The sequence below is a fragment of the Monodon monoceros genome, unplaced genomic scaffold, assembly GCF_005190385.1.
Source record: "Monodon monoceros isolate NGI ecotype Baffin Bay Population unplaced genomic scaffold, NGI_Narwhal_1 Super_Scaffold_20, whole genome shotgun sequence".
Taxonomy (NCBI): Eukaryota; Metazoa; Chordata; class Mammalia; order Artiodactyla; family Monodontidae; genus Monodon; species Monodon monoceros.
Genome location: NW_021703777.1, coordinates 9,988,243 through 10,015,388, shown reverse-complemented (window position 1 = coordinate 10,015,388; position 27,146 = coordinate 9,988,243). Strand labels below are relative to the sequence as shown.

The window sequence follows — 27,146 nt, the reverse complement described above, 5'->3', positions numbered from 1 at the left end:
CAAAAGGAAGAAGACAACTGAACATTTTTTCCTCTACTTTTTAAAACATTCTCTATTGAAAAGGTGGTTATGTCCTTCACAGCATTTTCTTCCCTTTCGTCCCAAAGATTCATCTTTTGAATGGAGTTCCTAGACAAACTATTCAGTTACTGAGTACTTTTTTCAAAAGTAAGTTTTACTACCTCTTCTTGGACATGAGTGCTAAGAAAAGCAGCTATGAGTTAAGGGTACACTGCCATTTTCTTCTATACTTTACTAAGTACACAAATCCAGAACCATTGAGAGATGTGACGTTAGTTCATCAACACTTTGATGTGAAGTGTGAGTTCATAATGTCTATGTTCCTGAGAAATCAAACTCAGGAACTTATTAGTAAGATGAAATTTGTAATTTATTCTGTTAATCTCTATCAATCGTGAGTGAAATTTCGAGTCATATACTCCCTCTAACAGTGCTTACAAAAGTGCCTATCCCGAGTACCTAGGAGACACCCAATAAACAACTGTTGAATGAAAAACAATGAAATGAGAAATCTCACACTTGTTTGTGATTAACAATGCTAAACCATACCTGTGAAACTTGGAAATGTAACATATGGTTCACTAAGAGTGTATGGCAGGGGAGCACCGGTGTAGCATGTCACCTCTGTTTCAATTACATGTAGGATAAACAAATAGAGACTCTACAGTGCAATCACATTGTTTTCAAGAGTACCCTGGGGTCAGCTGAAAGTGGTTATCTCCACAGTCAAGATAACCAAGCTATGCAGGCAGAAACCTTGCTGTTTTTAATTACCATGTATGCTTGTTAAAGGGCTATAAATATGCCTCCTGGATCCACAGTTCTACAAAAGCCTGTACAGAAAGCAGAGATGACTTCCACCCTACCTTTCTGAACCAGATGGCTAAGGCTGTGCTAATTCAACATGTTTTCCTTTTTTAAGAGTTTCTGTATTTGATTAGTAGGTGATGATATTAGAATGCAGCACCATAATTCAGTTTTGTTCTTTGTTTATTTGGATTTTCACCAGCAGATGTAGTTGATAATAAAAATACATTTCAGTCTCCATCAAGTTTAGTTAGTCTCAGAGAAAAAAAAATTAAATTTATAAGACCTCAGGGTGACAGCTCAGAGGAAATATGATAAAATGAAATTCAAATTCATTCATTCTCTAAAGCATTAATCCATAATATAACATTCAAAATGTTATCGAGACTGCCTATTACCTTTTGGGGTTTTTTTTCTTCTTTTCACTTTACCTTCTCTTTTGATTAAAATATAATTTTAACTGGGATGCTAGAATATAGTCTGGGTCAGAGAGTTGGCATTAACTAACTGTGATTCTTTATACACACCTCTATCCCAATCTGTTTTGCAATGAAACAAAAGTATCACTGCCTTTTTTGTACCTCTCAGATAGAGATAATCACTCAACACTGTACCTGGTGGAGATGTATGATGTGATAATGGGTATTTACAATCAACTACAGGTAAAAATACATCTTCAAAGGGATTCATGGAAAACACCTAGACAAGTACCCTAAAATACAGGTTTCTGATAATGTTAAGATAATAATACTGAACTGGGTAAGAATTTCTAAAACTCTAATGGAAAATTGATCGATTCATAAGCTTCTCATCCAAGATGAAGCCAAACAAAATTTAATTACAGGAGACAACGAACTGATAATTATAATTTGTATGACTTCATTTAAAACAATGTTGGGTCTTTAATGATTTCTTTTCCAGATTTAAAGAACCCATTTTTCTCCTCTCTTTTAAGCTATTTACAACTTACAGCAATTTGTAGTTTTGTAAACAAAAGTTAAAACATTTATCTTTTTCTTCCTACCTGATCCCTCCAGAATTAAGACACACTCATTAAATAGTTTTATTTTTCATGATAATGTATGCATTTACATAAGTTAAATAATCTGTTCTCACTGTAAGTACAAACTTAGACAAGTCCTGAGCCTGGCTTCATAGCCTAAAGATACTTGAAAGATCTCATCTGAGAATCCTTATTACCAGACAATTTTAAAGAACTAAGGTTGACTTTATGGAGCCAATAAAGCCCCTTGGATATTACCAAAGCTTTGACTGAAATGTTATGTTTGAATATATGCATAGAATTAATATTCTTACTACATTTCTGTAAATAATGAATCCAAATTTAATAAGACTTATTTTACAAAATGAATCAGTTTTACTGTAAATATTTTTGATAAACATGGGATGACTATGGAAAATACTGTTTCGATAGAAAGCTACAGTTTATCCATTATCAGATTCTAATCTTATTAATTGGCTTTGAGTCTTTGTTATCAACTAGTAGAATTCAGAGAAATGGCCACAGAGATTATACATGGATAACTTTCATGCCTATTGCTGTGTGGGCAGCTCAAGAGTTCAATGCCAGGCCAAAAGGAAGTGGTGTGATATATTCAAAGTGCTCAAAGAAAAAACAAAACAAAACGAAACAACAACAAACTTTGAAGCAAGAATAACTCTACGCAGCAAGGTTATTCTGAATTGAAGGGGAGATAAGTTTTCCAGACAAGCAAAAGCTAAAAGAGTTAATCCTCACTAAACCAGCCCTATGAGAAATGTTAAAGCAACTTCTTTAAGCTGAAAAGAAAGGGCATTAATTAGTAAGAAAACATATGAATGTAAAAATCTCACTGGGAAAAATAAATATATAGTAAAGAAAGTGGATTAATCATTTATAAAGCTAGTTATAGAGAATAAAAGACATAATTAGTAAAAATAATTAAAATTACAAAAATTAGTTAAGGGATACACAAAAAGATGTAAAATGTGACATTAAAAACATAAAATGTTGGGGCAAAGTAAAAACAGAGAGTTTTAGAATGCATTCAAATGTAACTTGCTATTAACTTAAAACAGACTAAGCCTCATGGTAACCACAAAGTTAAAACCTGTAGTAAATACAAAAAAGATAATGAGAAATGAATTTAAGCATAACACTAGAGAAAGTTATCAAAACACAAGGGAAGAAAGCACTAGAAGAAAGGAACAGAAAAGAACAGAAGGAACAGAAAAGACAAAACAGTCAGAAAACAATTAACAAAATGGCAGTAAGTACATACTATCAATAATTTAAATATAAAGGGACTAAATTCTCCAAAAAAAATGACATGGAGTGGCTCAATGGATACAATATCAAGACCCATCTTTATGCTGTCTAAAAGAGAATGACATCAGATATAAGGACACACAAAGACTGAAAGCAACACAGTGGAAAAAGATGTTTCACACAAATGAAAACCAAAAGAAAGCTGGGGTAGCTATACTTATATCAGACAAAATAGACTTTAAAACAGACTGCAGTAAAAGACAAAAGTGGACATTACATAATGATAAAGGGGTCAATCCAAAGGAAGATGTAACATTTTAAACTATTTATGAACCCAACATAGGAGCACCTAAATATGTAAAGCAAATATTAAGACTCAAAGGGAAAAACTGACAGCAATAACGGGAGGGGACTTTAGTATGCCACTTACGACAACGGATAGATGGCCTAGACAGAAAAACAAAGCATCACTGGTCATAAATGGCACATTAGAACTGATGGATTTAGTAGACATATATAGAACATTCCATCCAAAAGCAGTGGAATACACATTTTTCTCAAGTGCACATAGAGCATTCTCCAGGATAGATAATATGCTAGGCCACAAAACAAGTCTCAATAAATTTAAAAATACTGAAATCATAACAAGCATCTTTTCTGACCACAATGATATGAAACTAGAAGCTAATTACAAGTAGAAAACTAGAAAAATCACAAATATGTGGAGATTGAACAACATGCAATTAAAAAACCAATGGGTTGATGAAGAACTCAAAGGAGAAAAAAAAAAACAAAAAACCTTGAGACAAGTGAAAGTGGAAATACAACATACCAAAATCTATGAAATGCAGCAAATGCAGTTCTAAGAGGGAAGTTTATAGTGATACAAATTTACTTCAAGAAACAAGAAAAATCTCAAATAAACAATATAAATTTATATCTAAAGGAACTATAAAAAGAAAAACAAAGCCCAAAGTTAGAAGAAATAAAGATCTAAGTGTACGTAAATAAAATGAAGACTAAAATGACAATAGAAAAGATCAATGAAACTAAGAGCTCGTTCTTTGAAAAGATAAACAAAGTTGTCAAAACTTTAGCTAGAACCACTGAGTGCATTAAAATCAATTAAATCAGAAATTAAAGAGAAAAAATTACCACTGATAACCAAGAAATGAAAAGATCATAAGAAGCTATTACATAAAATTATGTGTCAACAAATTGGACAACCTAGAAGAAATGGATAAATTCCTAGAAACTTATAATCTCCCAAGACTAAATCACGAAGAACAGAAAATGTGAACTGACTGATTGCCAGTAAGAAGATTGAGTCAGTAATCAAAAAGGTCCCCCAAAACAAAAGCCCAGGACCACATGGCTTCACTGGTGAATTCTACAAAACATTTAAAGAAGAGTTAATAATCACACTTCTCAAATGATTTCAAATATTTGAAGAGGAAGAAACACTTCTACACTCATTTTATGGGGCCAGCATTACCTTGATACCAAAACTAGACAAGGGCATAACACAAAAAGAAAATTACAGGACAATACATAGCTAATATAACAAAGATGTGAAAATCCTCAACAAAATTAGCAAATCAAATTTGACAATACATTAAAAGGATCATACACCACAATCAAGTGGGATTTATTCTAGAGATGCAAGGATGGTTCAACATCCTCAAATCAATCAATGTGATACACCCCATTAACAAAATGAAGAATAAAAATCATGGAATTACCTCAATAGATGCAGAAAAAGCATTTGACAAAATTCAACAAACATTTTTGATAAAAACTCTCAACAGAGTGGTTATAGAGGAGACACACCTCAACGTAATAAAGGCCATATAGGACAAGCTCACAGGTAACATCATACTCAATGGCAAAAAACCTCAGTTTATCCCTTATTTTTTTTTATTGATGTATAGTTGATTTACAATGTGTTAGTTTCAGGTGTACAGCAAAGTGATTCAGTTATACATACATATATATCTATTTTTTCAGGATCTTTTCCCTTATGGGTTACTACAAAAATGTTTAACTCTTAAATTCAGGCGAAAGAGGATTCCACTCCCACCACTTTTATTCAACATAGTATTGGAAATCATGGCCAGACCCATTAGGAAGGAAACAGAAATAGGCATCAGAATTGGAAAGGAAGAAGTGAAACTGTCACTGTTTGTAGACATGTTTTTATATAAAGAAAACCCTAAAGACTCCACAAAAAAACTGTTAGAACTAACAAATTTTGTAAAGTTGCAAGGAAAAAAAATCAATATACAAAAATCTTTGCATTTTTTCTGTACCAACGAAAAACTATCAGAAATAAAAATTACGAAGACAATCCCATTTACAATTGCATCAAAAATAATAACATACTTAGGAATAAGTGTAACCAATGATGTGAAAAATCTACACTTTGAAAACTGTAAGATATTAATAAAAGAAATTGAAGAGGATACACATAAATGGAGAGATATTCCATGCTCATTGATTGGAAGAATACTGAAAAATGTCCATATTACTCAAAGGAATTCCTATCAAAATTCCAATGGCATTTTTCATAGAAGCAGTACAAACAAACCTAAAATTTCTATCGAACCACAAAATTCCCAAATAGCCAAAGCAATCCAATAATGAAGAACGAAGTTGGAGGCATCATTCTTCCTGATTTCAGACCATATTACAAAGCTATAATAATCAAAACAGTGTGGTACCGGCATAAAAACAGACACAGATCAGTGACATAGAACAGAGAGCCGAGAAGTATACGTAAGCATGGATGGTAAATTAATTTATAACAAAAGACACAAGTGTATACAATGAGGAAAGGACAGTCTTGTAAATAAATGATGTAGGGGTTGGGACTCCCCTGGTGGTGTAGTGGTTAAGAATCCACAAGCCAATGCAGGGGACACAGGTTCGATTCCTGATCCGGGAAGATCCCACTTGCTGCAGAGCATCTAAGCCCATATGCCACAACTACCAAAGCCCGTGCACCTAGAGCCTGTGCTCTGCAACAAGAGAAGCTTGTGTGCAACCAAGACCCAATGCAGCCAAAAATAAATAAAATTAAATCTTTAAAAATAAATAAATAGTGTAGGGAAAACTGGCTAGCCACATGCAAAATAATAAAACTGGACCACTATCTTAAACCATACACAAACGTAATTCAAAATGGATTAAAGATTTGAATGTAAAACCAGAAATCATAAAACTTCTAGGAGAAAACATAGACAGTAAGCTTCTTGACACTACTCCTGGTGATATTTCAAACAAAATCTGACTCCAAAGACAATGGAAACAAAAGCAAAAATGAATAAATGGGACTACATCAAACTGAAAAGCTTCTGCATAGCAAACAAAACCATCAACAGAATAAAAAGGCAACCTACCTGATGAAAGAAGATATTTGAAAATCATGTACCTGATAAGTGGTTAATATCCAAACATAAAAAGAACTCATACAACTCAATAACAAACAAATCTGATTACAAAATGGGCAGAGAATCCAAACAGACATTTTTCCAAAGATGCCACACAGATTGCCAACAGACACATGAAAAGATGTTCAACATCATTAATCACCAGAGTAATGCAAATCAAAACAAAATGTGATATCATCTCATACCTGTCAGAATGGTTATTATGAAAAGGACAAAATATAACAAGTGTTGCTGAGGATGTGGATTAAAGGGAAACCTAATGCACTGTTGGTGGGAAGGAGAATTGGTACAGCCACTATGGAAAACAGTATGGAGGTTCCCCCCAAAATTAAAAATAAAACTACTACATGATCCAGCAATTCCACTTCTGGGTACTTATTCAAAGAAAACAAAAACATTAATTTGAAAGGATATATGGACCCCTATGTTCACTGCAGCATTGTTTAGAATAGCCAAGATATGTAAACAACCTAAGGATTCGCTGATGGATAAGTAAGAAAGATGTGTTATATAGATACAATGGAATACTAGTCAGCCATAAAAAAGAATTAAATCTTGCCATTTGTGATGACATGGATGGACCTTGAGGGTATTATGCTAAGTGAAATAAGTTAAAGACAGATACCATATGATTTCACTTATATGTGGAATCTGAAAAAGAAAACAAAGGAACAAAACTCATAGATAAAGGCAATAGTTTGATGGTTGTGAGAGGGGAGGGTGGTTAGGGGTGGGAGAAATGGGTGAAAGGGATCAAGGGATACAAATTTTAGTTATAAAATAAATAAGTCATTGGGACATAAGGTACATCATGTTGACTACAATCAATGATATTGTATTGCAAATTTGAAAGCTGTTAAGAAAGTAAGTCTTAAAAGTTCTCATCACAAGAAAAAAAATTCGTAACTTTGTATGGTGATAGATGGTAACTAGATGTATTGTGGTGATCTCTTCACAATGTATACAAATGTCAAATCATTATGTTTTTACACCTGAAACTAATATAATGTTGTATGTAAATTAAACTTCAATTAAAAAAAAATTCCTCATGTTCATCCTGTCCTAAATAATGGGGATATGTGATTGCTAACACAGCAAGCACCTTAGTAAATAAATAAAAGTAGGACTTCTCTGGTGGCGCAGTGGTTAAGAAGTGGCCTGCCAATAGGAGGGACATGGGTTCAATCCCTGGTTCAGGAAGATCCCACAGGCCACGGAGCAACTAAGCCCGTGCGCCACAACTACTGAGCCCACGTGCCACAACTACTGAAGCCCACGTGCCTAGAGCCCATGCTCCACAATGAGAAGCCATTGCAATGAGAAGCCCGTGCACCACAATGAAGAGTAGCCCCCACTTGCAGCAACTAGAGAAAGTCCACATGCAGTTAACGAAGACCCAATGCAGCCAAAAATAAATAAAATAAATTTATAAAAAAAATAAAAATAAAAATAGATTGACTTCAAATGGTAAAACTTGAATCTGATTATAACTCATTTAGGTTTTTTAGTTGATTATACCCTGGCTTCTGGGACTCTCTACTCTGGGGAATTTTTTAATCCTTGTCTGTTATTTTCCTTATATCCAACATATTAACCTCTAGTGCGTTGTGTTCTCTCAAAGATTTTAAGTGTCTTTCAGCAGCCACTCCCATATCAAATGATATCCATCAGGATTAGAAAACCTGAAGAGCTCAGTGATCTTACCACCCAAGCCTATGATGATAATGCAATTGTTGCTAACTGCAACTAATGACCTTCCTTCCTGATGACTCAACTGGTGGAAACAACAAATAAATGATTTTCTGCCATCAATAGTGGTAACCAAGAGTCACGCCATACTACCTGGTCATAATCTCAGCCTACTAAAATAATGGCCAAAAGTGGGGAATTATTAAATCAGATACAAAATGGAGACCGGACTTGAGAATTCCCTGAGCAGACAAAACCATTCAAGTCACATAAGCAAACTAAATCTAGCTGATTTCATGAATGTAATCAAAACGACTTGGGTTATTTCCTGTAAATGACTCCAACAATCATAAAAGAAACAAGTCATCTTCCTAAAAGTGGTATGAGATAATCAATTTAACCAATCCCTGCCTTCTAGAAGCACCCATTGTAATAACCAATCATTATAAACAGTAGGCAACGTCCTCACTTTTACTTTTAAGTCACCCTGTTACATCATGCCCCTAAGCTTCATATTAGTCTTCGATTTTGAAGGCACCCAGTTTGCAAATTGCTCTTACATGCACAATAACCTCTTACTAAATACTCGATGATTTGGTGGTTTTCATTTTTCTATTTCTGCTTTTTTGATATTTCTAGTGCATAAAAATTGCTTAAGAATGTCAACCTATATTTTAAAACTTAGAAAATTAATTACTGACAAACATTAGGGATTAGCATCTTTCCATAAGGGATTAATATCTTTCCATAATTTGTATATTTAAAAATTCTATTGATACAATTCAAAACTGTGACAGGAATATATAGAACAATCATACTTCTAGTATTTACAAATTTTCTTTTCATCTTGTATGATACAAATATAAACAAGTATAAATGTGAATAAAATATTGAGAATACAAAATATATATTCCTAACATTTTGATTAATGCCCTCTTTCAACTTAATTATTTTCTATATTCTGAATATGAATTTGGAAAAGATAAGTCTAAAATAGTGAGAATCCTAATTTCATATATATACAAATATATATTTTTATTATATTTAGACTAAAGCTAAAGTAAATGATAGCTTTGGTAATGCAAACTACCATACTGATATAATGAATGTTGACTTACTTTACTTACAATACAAATACCTTGATTCAATTAGTATATTGGAATCAACAAATTAATTATAGACTGGAAGGAAATAATACTAAGGATTTCACTTTATACTCAAACAGTAAAAAGAAGGCATGCAGAACAATGTAGCTTGATTTGTTTACAAATTAAAGTTTCAATAGATAATTTTCTCATTAAAGAAAAATGTATATTGTGTATTGTGGGAATTGAAGGTGATTGTTGTTTGCATCATAAAAGTTGAAAATATAATACATGACTTAGGAGATAATTTGGTAGGCTTTAACATTAAACGAGAGGGGAAAAAATTATAGGAAACCTATTTGTTTCAGTTGATGCAAATTATCTCTTTCTGAATCAAGCATAGCATATTGTTTGGGAACAAGAAAGTCATTTTTGTTCACACATTTAAAATATTATACTTGTCACTTAAAATCTCTAGAGATACTTCCAGAGGAAAAATGTGCTTAATGATAAGGTTCAAGGAGGTAAATGACTAAAAAATGTTGGTGGAATAGCACTGTCACTATGAATTATTCTGACAAGTACACTAACGATACTTAGAATCAAGTAGCCCAGAAAAAAACTCTCTATTATAGATATGGGTATGATCATTTATTTTAAAATAGTTAAAACAAGCTAGAATATTACTGTGGTAACATCAACAAATGCTAGGCAACTCAGTAGATTGTTGATTATAAACAGAAATGTTTTATTAAAAATAGAAATATTTCAAAATCTAGTGAAATGACTGAAATATATCTGAAGAATATGGTACAAGTAATATATGTATGTCATATGTCAAAAATTCAGACAGCATTATATACACACAATATTTTACAGAGGGATATTCACTTACAGAATTAGAAATTTTTGAATTAGGTTTTTCTGAAAACTATGATGGAATCAAATGATGTTTATGTCAGCATACTTACCAAATAGTAATTTTCACATTTTAATTAAAACCAGCTTATTTCAGAGAAAAGTAGAAAGATGTAATAGTAGTCATTGGTGTTGTGTGCCAGTTTTTCACGGTTGTCCCACTTCTGGGCATATGACTGATTTGTCCTCCCTGCCCTTTGGATTTTACTAGCTGTGACTACACAACTTAATTTATTTTGACCAATGAAACGTGAGAAGTGTCATATGACATTTCTGAGTGGAAGTTTAAGACCCATTGTGCAATTTATGACACTCTTTCTCTCATAGGCTGCAACATAACAGATGAAGATTGTTCCACCAACCTGAGTCTTACAGTGAGGGCAGAGAGCTGTCTGTTGGCCAGCAATAGACAGGAGCAATAAAGAAACAAATAAAAGATACTGAAGTCACTAAAATTTGGAATTGTTTCTGCAGCATAACCATGGATTCAGTTATTGCATTCTATTGGGGGCACCACATAGTGAAGTGATTAGGGGGTGAATTCTGGAAACAAGACCACTTGGATTCATAACGCAGCTCTCTCATCACTCGTATGATATCATTTTGGGAATTTTACATCACCCTGCTGTGCCTTAATATCCTCCTCTGTAAAATGAGAATAATAGAATCTATCTTGTTTTTGTTTAAGATTACATGAGACAACACATAAAGCATTTAGAATATTGCTTGGCACACAGTAGCACCTAATAAACATTAGCCATTATTCTCTCCACCAGGAACTACAGTACCTTTCATTTGCTTATGTTTATAATACTAGTATGGTTATTCATAATTATAATTGCTCTGGAAAAAAATAAACAAAGACAAGTGCTTTAAACAGCAAGTTTATCAGATTTTAAAGTACTGATCTTTGTTTATGGAATCTAGAAGAAATGGATAAATTTCTAGAAACATACAATCTTCCAAGACTGAATCAGGAAGAAGTAGCTAATCTGAACAGATAAATCATTAGTAGTGAAATTAAATAAGTAATCAAAAAACTCCCAACAAGTAAAAGTCCAGGACTGAATGGCTTCACAGGGTAATTATACCAAGCATATAAACAAGAGCTAATACCTATCCTTCTCAAATTATTCCAAAAAACTGAAGATAAGGGAATACTCCCAAATTCATTCCATGAGACCATTACCCAAACAACAAACCGATACCAAAACCAGACAAACATTAAAAAAAAAAAAGAAAATTATAGGCCAATATCTCTAATGAATACAGATGCAAAAATCCTCAAAAAATTGTTAGCAAACTGAATTCAACAATATATAAAAAGGATCATGCACCATGATCAAGTGGGATTTACCCTCGGAATGCAAGGATAGTTCAATATCCAAAAATCAATCAATGTGACACACTACATTAAAAAAGGAAGTATAAAAATCACAAGATCATTGCAATAGATGCATAAAAAATTGATAACATTAAACATTTATTCATGATAAAAACTCTTATCAAAGTTGGTACAGAGAGAACATATCTCAACATAAAAAAAAGCCATATATGACAAACCCACAGCTAACATCATACTTAATGGGGAAAAGCAAAGTTTTTCCTTTAAAATCAGGAACGAAACAAAAATGCCCACTCCTCCCACTTTCACTTACATAGTATTGAAAGTCCCAGCCACAGCAATCGGACAAGGAAAAAATAAATAAATAAGAGGCAACCAAATTATAAGGTAAGAAGTAAAATTGTCACTAATTGTAGATGGCCTCATACTGTATGATGTCATTAGGGTTTTCTAAAACCCTAATGTCTCCACTGAAAAACTATTAGAACAAATGAATTCAGTAAAGTTGCAGGATATAAGATTAATATACAGAAATCTGTTGCTTTTCTATACACTAATAATGAACTATCAGAAAGAAAAAGCAAGAGAACAATCCTGCTTAAAACTGCATCAAAAAGAACAAAATACCTAGGAATAAACTTAACCAAGGAGGTGAAGGACCTATACTTTGTAAATCTTAAAACACTGATGAAGGAAACTGAAGATGATGTAAAGAAATGGAAATATATCCCATGTTCATGAATTAGAAGGATTATTATTATTAAAACAGCCATACTACCCAAAGCAAGATACAGAATTAGTGCAATCTCTATCAAAATATTCATGACATTTTTCACAGGACTAGAACAAATAATACTAAAATTTATATGAAATCACAAATAACCCCAAACTACAAAAGCAATCTTGACAAAAAAGAACAAAGCTGGAGGCATCATGCTCATGGACTTCATACTATACTACAGAGCTACAGAAATCAAAATAGTATAGTACTGGCAAAGAAACAGACATACAGATCCATGGAACAGAATACAGAGCCCAGATATAAACCCACACATCTACAGTCAATTTACAGCAAAGAAGGCAAAAGTACACAATGGAGAAAAGACAGTCTTGCTAATAAGTGATGCTGGGAAAACTGGGCAGCTGCATGTAAAAGAACGAAATTAGAACATTTTCTCATACCATATACAAAAAAACTGAAAATGGATTAAAGACCTAACTATGAACCAGAAATCATAAAAATCCTAAAAGAAAACATAGGCAGAACACTCTTTGATATAAATCACGGCAATATCTTCTTGGATCTGTCTCCTAAAGTAAAGGAAACAAAAGCAAAAATACACAAATGGGGCTTCCCTGGCGGCACAGTGGTTGAGAGTCTGCCTGCCAATGCATGGGACACGGGTTCATGCCCCGGTCCGGGAAGATCCCACATGCCACAGAGCGGCTGGGCCCGTGAGCCATGGCTGCTGGGCCTGTGCATCCGGAGCCTGTGCTCCGCAATGGGAGAGGCCACAACAGTGAGAGGCCCGTGTACCAAAAAAACCCAAAAAAACCCCCCCAAAACCCACAAATGGGCCTAATTAAAATTAAAAAGGTTTTGCATAGCAAAGGAAACCATGGACAAAATAGAAAGACAACCTACTGAATGGGAGAAAATACTTGCAAATGATGACCAACAAGGGATTAATATGAAAAATACATAAGCTGCTCATACAACTTAATACCAAAAAACAAACAAAACTGCATAAAAATAGGCAGAAGACCTGAATAGACATTTTTACAGAGAAGACATACAGATGACCAATAGGCAATGAAAATGAAAAATGCTCAACATTACTAATCATCAGAGAAATGCAGATGAAAACCACAATGAGCTGTCACCTCATGCCAGCTAGAACGGCATCATCAAAAACACCCACGAACAACAAATGTTGGTGAGATGTGGAGAAAAGGGAACCCTAGTACACTGTGGGTGGGAATGTAAATTAGTGCAGCCAACATGGATGTACAGAGGTTCCTCAAGAAACTAAAAATAGAACTACCATATTTTACAGCAATTCCACACCTGGGTATATATCCAAAGAAAATGAAAACACTATTCAAAAAGATGCATACACCCCAAAGTTCACAGAAGCGTTATTTACAATAGCCAAGATATAGAAGCAACCTAAGTGTCCATCAGCAGATGAATCAATAAAGAATATGTGATACATACATATATATATATATATATACACACAATGGAATATTACTCAGCTATAAAAATGAAATTTTATCATTTGCAACAACATGGACGAAATTGGAGGGTGTATGTCACTGAAGTAAGTCAGACAGAGAAAGACAAATACCATATGATATCACTTACATGTGGAATCTTCAAAAAAAACAAGTGAATATAACAAAAAAGAAACAGACTTACAGATACAGAGAACAAACTAGTGGTTACCAGTGGGGAGAGGGAAGGGGAAGGTGCAAGCTAAGGGTAAGGGATTAAAAGCTACAAACTACTACGTATAGCTTGTAAGCTACAAGGATATATTGTATAGGACAGGGAATACAGCCAATATTTGGCAGTAATTTTAAATGGAGTTATTCTGTAAAGCACTGAATCGGTATGGTTTACACTTCAAACTAAGGTAACATTGTAAATCAGCTATACTTCAATTAAAAAGTTAAAAAAATAAAAAAAAATAATAAAGTGCAGGCTCTAGATCCAGAGGGCCTATGCTTAAACACAGCCCACTAACTTTCTAGTAATGCAATTTGGTGCAAATTTCTTAACTTCTCTATATTTGCAAAATGGTGTCATGTAACAGTAGCTCCCTCATAGGCTTTTGTGAAGAATTAATACTTAAAACATGTAAAGCCTTTAAAACAGCACTTGACACATAGCAAAATAAAAAAATGGTAGCCATAATTAAGCGGCAGAATGAGTTAGAGTAGAATTTAATTATGCCTGGAGAATCCTGGGAATATGGAACTCGGTTTCCTCTTCATGTGAACAAGTTGAGAGAAAAGAAACAGCTCTGTAGGTTAGGGGACTGATGTGAGTAAAGGCACTAAGACTTGGTAGAAACAAAACAGTCTGTTTGTGGAACAGCAACAGAACAGATAAATCAGGCTGCAGATATTGGATTCAGTTTTTCTTATATGTGTTTTCTCTTATGGGAATTTCTCTAGTGTACTTTTTATATATACCAAATGGATGAAAATACAAAACAACAGAGATTTTACATAAATAAACCCACATCCCAAATATCTTAAAACTAGACATTTTATATTCAATAAAATACATAATGAGGTATATAGTATAACTGAAAGAAGAAAATGAAGAATTTACTCTATTCCAATTAGTTGAATGGATTATTGCCCCAACAGGAGTAATTTTGTATAAATAGCAAATGGAAACAAAGAATAAAACAAGTATTTATAACTTTAAATATGACATATAAATTTAAATAAGCTGACCGTCTCCTATGTGGTATATTACAGCATACATCAATTAACAAAAACTTTATTTTAAGGAATTTTAATTTTTTCCCCCAATTGAATCACAAATTTCTTGACTTTCAAAAACTGCAATTCACGAAAGCTTGCCTTAAGTGAAAAATAAAGGGAAACATAATCTTCAGGAAAAGCAATCTCCTAACTCTTGCCTCAAACTGTTTTGAAACATTGAAAACAAAGAAGAGAAACCCAAAACAAGTGCAATTTTGGTCAGATAAACTTTCTATAAGGTCTTCTCCTTTCAATTAAAGAGAAATGAAAAATCCAGGACACTGGGCTTCATTCCACTCCAATATAATATCACTTTCAGAATGAACTGTGGAAATGGAGCAGGTGAGAAGGGAGAGTTAAAGCAACTGGCTTTTCTCCAGGGGAAGTAAAAGAAGGGAGGTAACCTCTTCTAACCTTGCCAACATAAAAACTAGATCTCCAGGAAAATAAACTAGTAATAGCTGCTGGAAGGAGGGTCCTTATCAATGGAAATTATAACAGTATGCTGCTGGTTAAGGATTGATTTGAGTAAATAAACTTAGAATCTTTATGAACATGGCTCCCTGAAGAATTCATATTGTTGGGATATAAAATGAAGATACTTCATCAATGAAACATTTCTCCCGCTGTGTGAGGTAACTCCATAAAATCTCACTTGGAAATCTGATCTCTTAGCTTGAATCAGAGAGTGGATTCCAAAGTGGGATAAAAGAACTGGGAGAGCTGTCCCCAACCTGGCAGACCTCTTTCCTCTTTCACTGGAGCGTGATGGCCAGTACCTTTGAAATGATTAGTATAAGCTTGATATTGGCTAAGATCTATGATTTGTATGAGTCTTATTTGATCATCTGATCTTCTGTGCTCACCCACCAGATATTGCATATTCTTTTTCATTAAAAACTAGCAATAAATATCCAATGTATACATCACATTCTACTACCAGATGCTTTTCACTTTTAAAAATCAAACTAATTTAAAGTTATTTTGGGCTTCTAAAGGTTACACTATGATAAAAAGCATTAGAAAAACAATATAGAGTACGGGTTTATGCATATATGATTTTTTACTTATGTTGTATTTGCATTACTAAAACAGAAAAGTTAGGTTTTCAGAGATTACTCATTAATTTTCAGGATCCTATTCTTCAAATTCATGTGGCTACAACCAAAATGGCAGTATGATGATAAAGATCTCCAAAAAATCATAAAGTTGTATAAAAAGATCTCCAAAAAATCATAAAGTTGTATAAAAAGATCTCCAAAAAATCATAAAGTTGTATAAAAATTGTACTAGTAATATAAATTAAACCCTGAATCTACATTAACACAGTAACTTCTTAAAAATCATAAACCATGATGCAGAGAAAATTAAAATCCATGTAGCATATTTACTGCCAAACGAAGTTACTTGTTCTTTCAAGTTTACTCTGGTATTCTTAGTGGAAAAAAAGATACACATAAATCTCTTTCCAGGTCAAGAATCTTGCCAACTTTATGAAGAAGAAATCTTCCATGAAGAGCCTGAGTAAAAAGGCATGACATTTAGTCACTCTCCCTGGTCATTATATTCAACATGTATTAATACACAAGGCTTCCAGGCTATTTATCAAAGTTTAAGCTACTGGCTCTTCTACTTTATAGCTGAGGGGAGACTTCTTTCATCTTTTAAGTTTTATATATATTTTTTAAATTGGAAGCTTAAAAGAAAATCTAAACTAAATCTTAAGGGGAAGTATGCAACAATCATTTTACCCTTGCTTTGTTGTTTTTCTTCATCAGAATCCGTTTTGCATTTATATTTGTCATTGCTCTTTCCCTTTCTTTCCTAGGAATACTCATATGCTACTTCATCAAATTTCCTCCTCTTTAAAAAAGGAAATTGGTAAGAAGATAATTTAAAATAAGGGTTTCCTTATTTCATATATGTGTATGTATATACAATCTGACCATGATGTGTATAAATTAAGGATGCAACAAATAGTTTTCAGGTATTAGGAACATTTACCAGAAAATATTTTATTATCATTTGATCCTCCTGTTCATCAACCTCCTATATGTATATCAATGTACAGCATTCAAAGAGGAGAAGAGAAAAGCTTTCACAAAATAGAGTTAAAAGAACACCCAATGAATATACTCAAGATGTTTGGTTTGTAGTAAAAAAATAAAGTAAGAAAAGTGCTAACCTCTCATTTTTTCTCCATTTTACAGCCTATCCTACTCTACTCCATTGTAATTAATGGTATAAATGTATTATGAAAATTTAGATATCCAACAGACATCACTTGGAAGGCATGGGAAATTCTAACAGTTCTTAATGCTTATTAATATCAAGAGTAACAGTTCTTTTCAATGGAGGATATGTATGTCTATCTATCATTGACATGTGGACTTGTGTCAAGTACGTACATCAAATGAAACTGATGTGTTTGAAAATATATATTAGTATTAGTTTTTTCTTTAAACGTGCCAGCATATCATAATGGCGATTACTGTTGCCCCAAAAAGCACCAAGACAAAGATTTCTTTTAGAAAGAGTGATTAGATGTAAGAAATTAAGATATGATAGAACTGCATTTAGAGAGTCCTGTGTGAACATATAGGCACAAAACACAAAATCATGAAAAGCATCCTGTTGTTAAACTTGGACTTTCCTGCCTCTAGCAGCAAGTTAAATATGGAAAAGTACATTTTGTTTTCTAAATAAACAAATATTTAAAACAATATCAAATTTAGGTAATTATGAAAAATAGCAATTTTGAAAACTTTAGCAAAGAAGTTTTTATGTGTGCCATAATAAAAATCACATGTGCATAGTAACATATACTTACTTTAGAGTCTTCATTAAAAAATCATTTAAAACACAGCTATATGTCATAAATCTAACCAAGAATGATAAGTGATTTATATTTTAAAATATTATAAATAAGAACATTTAACATGCATACATTTCAGGGACTGAAAAATTAAATTTTCAAAATGATTCAAGATATAAATAAAATATGTGTTAATAACTGTTAAAACATCTAGCAAAACTCTTCCTGGTTTTCCTTCTAAGCACTTCTTTATGTTTGAAAAAATAATTCTTAATATTATAAAATAAATTCCTTAGCTAATATATTATTCATCTTAGACAGGTATTCACATAGTAAATCTATATCATCACCATTAAGCCTAGACTATAATGCAGATTTAAGATAAACTCAACCTTTAATAATATATAATGCCTGTATAATATACAAGTGTGTATATATTCACATACGTAATCCATGTATAATTTGTATTGAATTTTGCAATCATGCAGTTCACCAGTATTCTGAAATCAGGAAAACAAAACAAAATCCTGACTTTTGATCTGAAACACCTACAGCACAATCTAGAACTTTTAGTGTCTGTTAGAAAAGTTACATGAACTTGAGAAAGTCACTCAACCTCTTCAAATTCCACTTCACTCATTTGGAAAATAAATATAATTAAGCTTGTTCATCTCTAATTTTTAGTTAATTATTGTCAGGGTATTTCAGACAGATATGGAGGCATAATAGTATAGCATAATGCTCCTTTCACCAATAAATACTGATGCTGCGCTATTTGCAGCTGTCAGATATACTATTATGCTTCTTGCTACTTCTTTGAGAAACAATCATCAACCTCAGTTTTGTTACACCTTGGAATACAGTGCAGTAATTATAATGGTTCTTGCACATTTTTCTAAAAACTAACCATGCCATTAATCCCTATTTTTAATTCACGTTTAATGTAATCGAAGAAATGTAAAACATTTTAATAGTTAAATGGACAAACTACATAATAAACATTTCTGGAGAGTCTGAATATATTTCATCATGAAAGTAAAATTAACCTAGAAACATGTTCATTGATGTATATTCAGCACAATCCCATTAAAAAAGAAAAATTACATGAAAGAAAAAAAAAAAGGGTTTCTGAGGAAGCAGCCTGAAATGTCTTACTGGTGTTAAAGAGCAATCATAAAATGGTAGCTTTTCAGGTTAGGTGGCTTTTTTGTCTGTATTGACAATTTTTGCTACATTGCTTTTGAGGAAAGAAGTACCTTTCTTTATTGACTTAATCTACTTGCTAATACATTTCTTTTTTCCCTTGCATCCTAGTCAAAATATCTTTAATTGAATTCTTTCTTCTTCTTCAAAATGATATTGACCATTCAAGCTGATAAAAATCTTTATCAGAGGAGTGCTTTATTGCAGGTAATAGAATTTCTTACATTATCTACATTTATGGGTTTCAAATGTTAAAATAAGACAATAAATAGAAAGAGATAAGAACAGAATAAAAGAATAAACTCTAGAAAACTGTTAGAGAAACAAAAATGTTTTCGCATCTTGAATCATAAAAGGATGTTTTAAGCAGCAAAGTCAACAAGGACACATACAATGTTTTCAAGTAAATAAATATATTTACAGTTTTAATACCATGGTTTAAACCCAACATTTGATCATGCATATTATGTGTTACATAATAATTCAAATAATTTAAGAAATTTTATAGCATATTTCTAAATGTTACCATCATTAACCATGATTATTTCATTTCCTGTTTAAAAAATATAGGGAATTCAGTAAAACCTGCTTTCCTCTCCTTAGCTCTATGGCTCTTCTGTTGTCCTGCACCACAACACTGCGACATCCTTTGGGTTCTGTCACTTATCCTTGCAATAAACTACAACACTCAAGAGTGCCTTGTTGCTACCCAGCCATTTGATAATTAAAGTGAGCTATTACAGAAAGGTAATAAACAAAGACACACAGAAATCGGGCAGTGATGCCAAGTCCAGGAGACAGGTTTTTTTTAATGACACATTCAACAAACTTCCCTCAATATGAGGTCAATAGCCAAAAAACTTTCTTCACTTATTTAGAGATAGAAGTAAGTTTTTTTACTTTCTACAGTTAGAATAAGACTCTTCATGATTTATTTCGTTTGAAGACATACTGTTTTCATCTTTTGATCTCAATGCAAGGGAAAAACAGAGGTAACTTAGTTCTTCGGTAAGACCTGTCACACTAGGATGGGGGAAACTAGAAGCACTGTTTTGAAACTTAATGTGCATAGAATATATGGTGAAATTAAACAGACTATAACCAGAGAGACAAATGACATGGATGAGAAGGTTGAACAAAAAATATGTCCTGCCAAGTGGAATATTACACTTCAGAATAGCTGCATATAGAGACAATTTAAAAATAAGTCTATTTTTTGTTTTAAAAAATACAATAAGGTAGGAATATGTTAGCTTAATCTACATCCATTAATATTTTATGCAATTGTGTACAAATGCAAAAAGTGTGAAATATCTGGAATGGAAAGATTTCTGTATTACATACTCCAAGAAATAGCTAACACATGAAATAATGGAAAACTGATTTCATATTTAGCATGTCAGATTTGTGATACATTTCTTATCAAATAATGATTTAACCTAGGTTGAACTATGTACTGGTTTAAATAAAACTTCAGTGCATGTAGGATTCCACAGGGCCTTGAAAAGAAGAAAACAAAAATAAATGAATGACATCAAATTAATAAAATGAAAGGAAATTTTACTTAATATGAAGATGTAAAATGTTTAAACACAAATTAAAAAACACAGACCAACATACCAACATAAGTCTATTCTACTTATGACTTTCTAAGTAAATATTGCTATTAAAACTTAATAAAAATATTTATATTAGTAATGTTTCCAGGCTCCCAACTTCCAATTAAATACTTTACTACCAAAAGCAAGGTGAAGGAGTGAAGACCAATTAGCAAAATTTTATTTCTCTGGTTTTGTAAGTGGAGTAAAAAAACGAGTTTTCCTCAACTTTTAATGTATTCTTCATTTCCAAAAAACTAAATGATTAATAGGTAAGTCCATCTGGCTCTCCTTTTTGTAAATCTCCTTTTTGTAAAGCTCCAAAAGAATTTTCAATCTGTTGCAATTATTATTATTTTGAAATCTCTATACTTTATTGCAGTTTTATGTGATAGGAAATTAAAACATTTCAAAATACTTCACCTTTAAAAAAAGGAATTCCTTGTCCAGGTAATGTGTATAAAAAGAAATATAGGATCCAAGAAGTATAGAATATGGCAGCTGCCTCCAAGGCATGTAGAATTCGGTTGGAGAGATAGAAATGAATATAGAAAAGATAAGCCATACTACAAGACAGTAAGTTCTATGTCAATACATAGGAGCTATATATGTCAATATATAGAACTGATAACAATATCTAGTACTGACAACTACAGGATAGGTTATATAGGACCAGTAACTGCTGAAATTGTTCTATAGAAAGAGAGATCAATCCCAGTTTGAGTGGCCAAATCAAATGGGAGTGGAGCTGGGCCTAAAAAGAGAGATACATTATAGGGGAGGGGCATTCTAAATAAAACAGTTAAAAACAAAACAAACGAACCAAAACACTGAACAACAACGGAGACAAGAAACAGCAATTTGTGTTGGAGCAGCTTAAGTGGAATAAAAGGTTTATGTTTGGGAACAGTTAGAGCTAAAATTGCGTAAGTAGGAAAGGATGTAATTTTAGCAGCTATGACGCTGGTTTGAGGAATGTGGATTTTATCCTTTAAGCCTTAGTGAGCCACTAAGAGAGAGTTTTAAAGTAGAAATACAACACAGTGTAAGCTGTGTGTTTGTGTTTATTTCTTTTAGATTTATCTGTGGTGCATATATAGATTAGATATATAGATTAGAATGTGTAGAGACTTTAAGTAGGAAGCCAAGACCAAAACTAATGTGAGTCAGTCCTAAAGCAGCAAGCAGTACTGGAAGGTGACTCTTCTTCATAATCTGATTTTTCCTGTTAAGAGGCTTGTTCCAGTTTTGTGAACAGCTGACCCATCACTCAGGTTACAGCTCAAAAGCAACATCCTCAGGTCTTCCATAATGACTCCTTTCTAGACACAAGTATTCCTACTTCACCTGACGTCATCTCTTAATCTCATCTTTCTGCTTATTTACATCACCCCTCATCACTGTGTGAAATTCTCTTACCAATTTCTTCATTCCTAATTCATTTTCTGTCCTCATCCACTAGAATATGAGGTTCACGAAGAAAGAAAACCTGTCTATTTCTTGTTCACTGCTACAATCTCAGTGCCTGGAATACCTTTCTTTACTTTTATTTAAAAAATGACTGTATAAATGAAAATATATCTTGAGAAAAAAATATCTTGAGAAAAAATATCTTGAGATGAAAGGAAACTCAGGGCTATACTTGTATGTTGTACACAGAAGCACATACATATTTGCCAACCAAACATGTTCTTTTTTAAAAAAAAAAAGCCTTCAGAATCATTAAGGCTAACAAACATTTAATAGATACTCAGTGTTTGGTTACCTGTTTCCCAAATGCTAGTTGAATGAATGTAAAAACACAGAGGAAATAAATTTCAGAAATCTAGAATCTGTGTTCCCGTGTATTTTATGACCCCTGACATTCATGTTTTTAATAAAGCTCTAATACAGATCCACCTTTTAATATTTTTAAAAGTGTCAGTAAAAATGAAGGGAATAAAATATTAGATTGAATATGTTCAGAGACACAAATGTCATAAAGTATACGATCCTAACACTTCTCTCACTATGAAAGTTTATAATACTCTAATACTTGTCATGTAGTGAGGACGAAAAGCCCCAATACTTCTGTGTTCATTTTAGCTAGTATAACACGAAGCAGGGGAGGGGAAATTACCAGGAAATATTAAAGCTCAACTAATGAGAATAAATGGTTCCCCTTAACTAGTCTGTAGAGACAACAGTAATTTGAAAAATAGGGTACTTTTTTATGATTAACCACTCTGGGGATATTGATATTGTAATGGCTTTACACCTTCATTGTTTCACTTATTAATATAGTCTAGAGATTATTCCATTCCAGAACATTAAGGCTTCCTCTTTTTGCAGGGGGAGGGGGCTCTACAGCCCCCATTTTGTGAATGAGCCATTAGTACTAAACAGTCCCCTATTGGTGGAAATTCTGTGTTGTTTTCATCTTTACCTATTACAGATAATGCCCATAAAGGAAAACCTTATAGAAATGCTATTTGGTATCTAGGAATGTGTATGTTCTGGGTCAATTTCTAGAGATAGTATTGCTAGATGGAGAATAAAACCATGTACAATTTTGTTAGATTTTTCAAAATTTCTCTCGATACAAAATTGTAATAGCATATGACAATGCCATTCTTTAAAAGGAAAATTCTTGAGAAAAGTAAAAAATGTTTAAAAGGTCACATGATTGAATGATATTCAGTCATTTAAACTATGAAGTAAAAATTTATTAATATTACAGCACAATATCCATGTTAAATGCCCAAAATATGTAAACACATGTATGTTTATATACATGTAATATATTTATAGATATACTATAGATTCAGTGTTTGTATGTTTATTTTAACATAATAAAAATCAAAATGGAGGGAAAAGCTTTTAAAAGTGTAGAAAGTAATATATACACTCACACCAAGTAATTTTTGTCTTATAGTGACAAAAGTCCCAATAGTGAGTCATTACTGATGCTCCCTCAGAGAAGAAAAATTAATCCTTTCAGACTAAATTAGAGTTTGTAGCAACTTTCCCATAAATTAAGAAGACTTTTAAGTAGCATTTTTGGAGCAATATGAAGTGTCTCTTATAATCTTAAAATTTGAAAAACACTATTATTTCTAATTCTAGTCTTAGGCTAAAAAAAGAACAATTCATCAATTTTTAGGTTATACTTTTCTAATTCAAGAAAATACTGAACCTGTTGAGAGTATTTTTCTTTTTGAAAATTACTCTGTATTAGACTAACCCTTAGACAAATTTTCCTCTAATTTGATGGAGTAAATCCAAATCTGTAAGTCCACTTATAAGCACAAAGCTCATAAAGTAATGACAAATCTCAAGTAATTCTGATATGTAAAGAACTATGACTCTTTAAGCACTCTGAATTGCAAATTACATTCTTTTTGGTATAAATTTTCTCTATAGTAATTCAGCTACATACATGTAAAATTCTAACCGCCATCTTAAAAATGTGGCATCACATAAGAGTGTAATTTTCTGATATTCTTACTTTATAGAGCATGACATTAATGCTACATGTGGCTCTTTTTAAGGAAACTTTCTGTAACACATTATTCTGAAAATTCCAATTCCTTTGCCTATTTGGTATGAAGCCAAACATTTATGGAAGTTTTTTTTCTTTACCTCTCTACAGTTACTTATGTTATTAAAACACTTTACATCTTTATTTTGAAACACTAATAATCAATATTTTAATGTTTTTTCCCTAAAATGATTACTACTTCTTTTATTGGCAGACGATATAAGCTAGTGAAGGCAAACAGAATTAGCCACCCCCAAATATGTCTCTTTGGAATAAAAATTACACTGAGTTAATTATTTTTGAGAAACTGCAGACACAGGAGAAGCTCTGAAAAGTGACTCAAGTTACCCTTTGTAAGAGATATTTCCGTTTGTAAGGGCATTCTCCACTTGTAAGAGTGTCTCCCTCTCTGCACCAGGCAGCGGATGACTAAGTCTCTAGAAACTCGTCAGTATAGAAGGCACGGACTTAAATCTAACAACCTTACCCTTGTTTACTGTGTTTTTCCTGGTAACCTCCCATAACTGGCTTCCCCACTGCCCAACACCTTTCTTTTGTCTCTAGCTGGAGATGGTATTTATAGTGTTGGCTTGACCATTTCAGGGAGTTAATGTATGCAGGAGATATACGTGGTATTAAATTTTTGTTTTTCTCCTCTTAATGTGTTTCATTACAGTGGAGACTCAGTCAAGAACCTAGACAGAGAGCAGGAAAATTATTTTTCTACCACTACAGTTTGGAGACCCGTGATGGGGCTTGCTGAGGCACCATACTTGCTCTGGAGTTTGCAGATGGGATTCTGGAAAACTGGCAGAAGCTGGCTAAGTGTAATAATTCTTACCAAAGGCAGATCTCCTGGATCTGTCTCTATAGTGCCTGGTTCCAAGAGGAAGGTAAGCATTTCTTGACCCTTCCTTTTCAAATTTAGATTAAAGGGAGAAAATACCTGCGTGAATTAGTTTCTTGGGTATAGCAACTTTGGTAAAGTTTTTTTTTATGAGTACTCTTGTTTTATATTGATCCCCTTTCCTCCCAGAGAGATAGTAATTGTTTGCTTTTATCTCTGTCTTTTCTGTCATTTGTTATAAGGAGGAGAACCATAGCCTAGAGAGGTTTTCCTTCTATTCTATTCTACGCCTTAAAAGCTTGGCCTTGTAACCAGTGAGAATATTCTCCCTGGGATCCACCAGTCAGAAGATGCATGTGTCGGCATGCATCTAGTGGACAGCCCAATAGCAGCATTCTCATTGTCCCCCCCACCACACCAGCTGCCAGGGGAGTTTGTCCTAAGGGTCCCAGTCCACAAGGGGCCTTTGATATCTCAAATTTCATTGTCTCTTTAATGCTGGAAAAGTCCCATTCACTAGTAGCACCTGCCTGGTGTCACAGATTAGCGGGTATGTAACTGAATGCATCACACGTTCTCACGGAAAACCGGAGACACCATTTTCACTATACCATTCTTACCACTTGTGACAATGAAGGTCTTTGCTTTCTTAGGCTAACTTTGGGAGTGAATTTTCAGGATCTTGTGATGGCTGCAGCTTTTGTACACTCTTTTGGGATGCCTCTTGCCTCTATGGTTAAGCCATAAAAAGCCTTATTGGTTTGAGTTGCTATTGGGATATATAAGATCCTACTTGTCAATGGCCAGATGATGAATCCTTTGAGTTGGAAAAACCTCTATACTCGAAAAATTTTTAGAGAGCTCTCATTCTAACAACTGTCTTTTTGGTACTATGGACAGACCAGATTGAAAAGAGGACACTAAGAATTGAAATGGCTTGCCTTACAGACCCCTTTGACAAGATGAAGTTACAAAGCCTCATTAACCACAACTTTCAGAAGATACTATCAAATTTAGAGAACAGTTAGAAAGATCAGTGGACATCCACAGTCACATTCACCGGAACCCTGATTGGTAGCTAAACGGTGTTCTTCCCACCCATGATTGTATTGTACTTATCAGATAAACCAGATGGCCTCTTGGGAAAACCCCCTCACAGAAGAAACAGATGACCAGAATTTCTCCCAGGCCCTCCTACAAATGATCAGGAAATGGATCAGCTGGAGGCTGATGTTCAGGTGCTGATTGAAACAATAGCAGAGGCTTTTCCCCCTTAAGGTTAATTGGTCTAAGGTTGAATTGTACACTCAGGAAAAAAAAAAAAGGAGAGCATTGTAAAGCCTTTGTTGAATGCTTTATATAGATTTTTAAAAGGCATACTGCATTAAACCCTAAAGCTCCAGAATATAGAAATCTTGATTTCCAGCTTAGTTGGAAATCTTCTACCTGATATAAAGCAAATTGAAAATAATGTAGTTGAATGGGCAGGTCAGTCCCTTGATATGATTTAGGCTACAACCAAGTTCTTTGAGGAATTAGAAACAACTTTGTTTTTCAAATCTTTGCAAAACCAGAGTTGCAGCTCTAGAAACAATTCAAAGTCCACCTATCCTTTTTACCCACGCCACCAAAGGTCCCCTATTCATCTCAAAATGCTTGCAAAAGGATCAGGACATTGGAAACAGTACTATACTGCACCTAAGAAAAATAAGGAAAGTTTAAATAGTAATTATTCCCGGCCTCCGATAATACGCAAATATACCCAAAACTCAATTTTGGAGAAAATTTGGATACTTTCTGTGTTTTTGAAATGTAAATTTTCTACCCCATCTTAAAAATTTTCTGCCCATTCTTCTCTAGGACCTAAGAACCAATCCTTACAATGTAAACTTTAGGGAGATGTTTCTTATCAGAAAGAGAAAAAAGGAGTTATTTGGAAAATGGGCAAATGAAAAATTCCAAGTCTCTTCTTTCACAAATACTAGTAGGAAAAAGGAAAAAACAATCTTTACCCATCTTAGTGGACAAACTTCCAGAAACACAATTTGGACCCAACTGTTCTCTTATAAACTATAAACT

At 33.2% G+C, this 27,146-nt stretch overlaps 1 protein-coding gene across 7 annotated transcripts in view; it reads right to left on the bottom strand.

The window, feature by feature from the left end:
• CCSER1 (coiled-coil serine rich protein 1) overlaps nucleotides 1-27,146 on the bottom strand; it is a 1,246,259-nt gene that overhangs the window by 532,895 nt on the left and 686,218 nt on the right. Inside the window, exon 10 of one of the 7 annotated variants that reach the window (XM_029234583.1) lies at nucleotides 19,499-20,601. The exons of 5 other annotated variants lie outside the window; for them this stretch is intronic. In XM_029234583.1, the coding sequence (XP_029090416.1) occupies nucleotides 20,542-20,601 (60 nt within the window). In that variant the 3' untranslated portion in view covers nucleotides 19,499-20,541. Of the gene's footprint in view, nucleotides 1-19,498; nucleotides 20,602-27,146 lie in introns of those variants that run through there. One more of the 7 variants, XM_029234582.1, reaches the window with a different exon arrangement.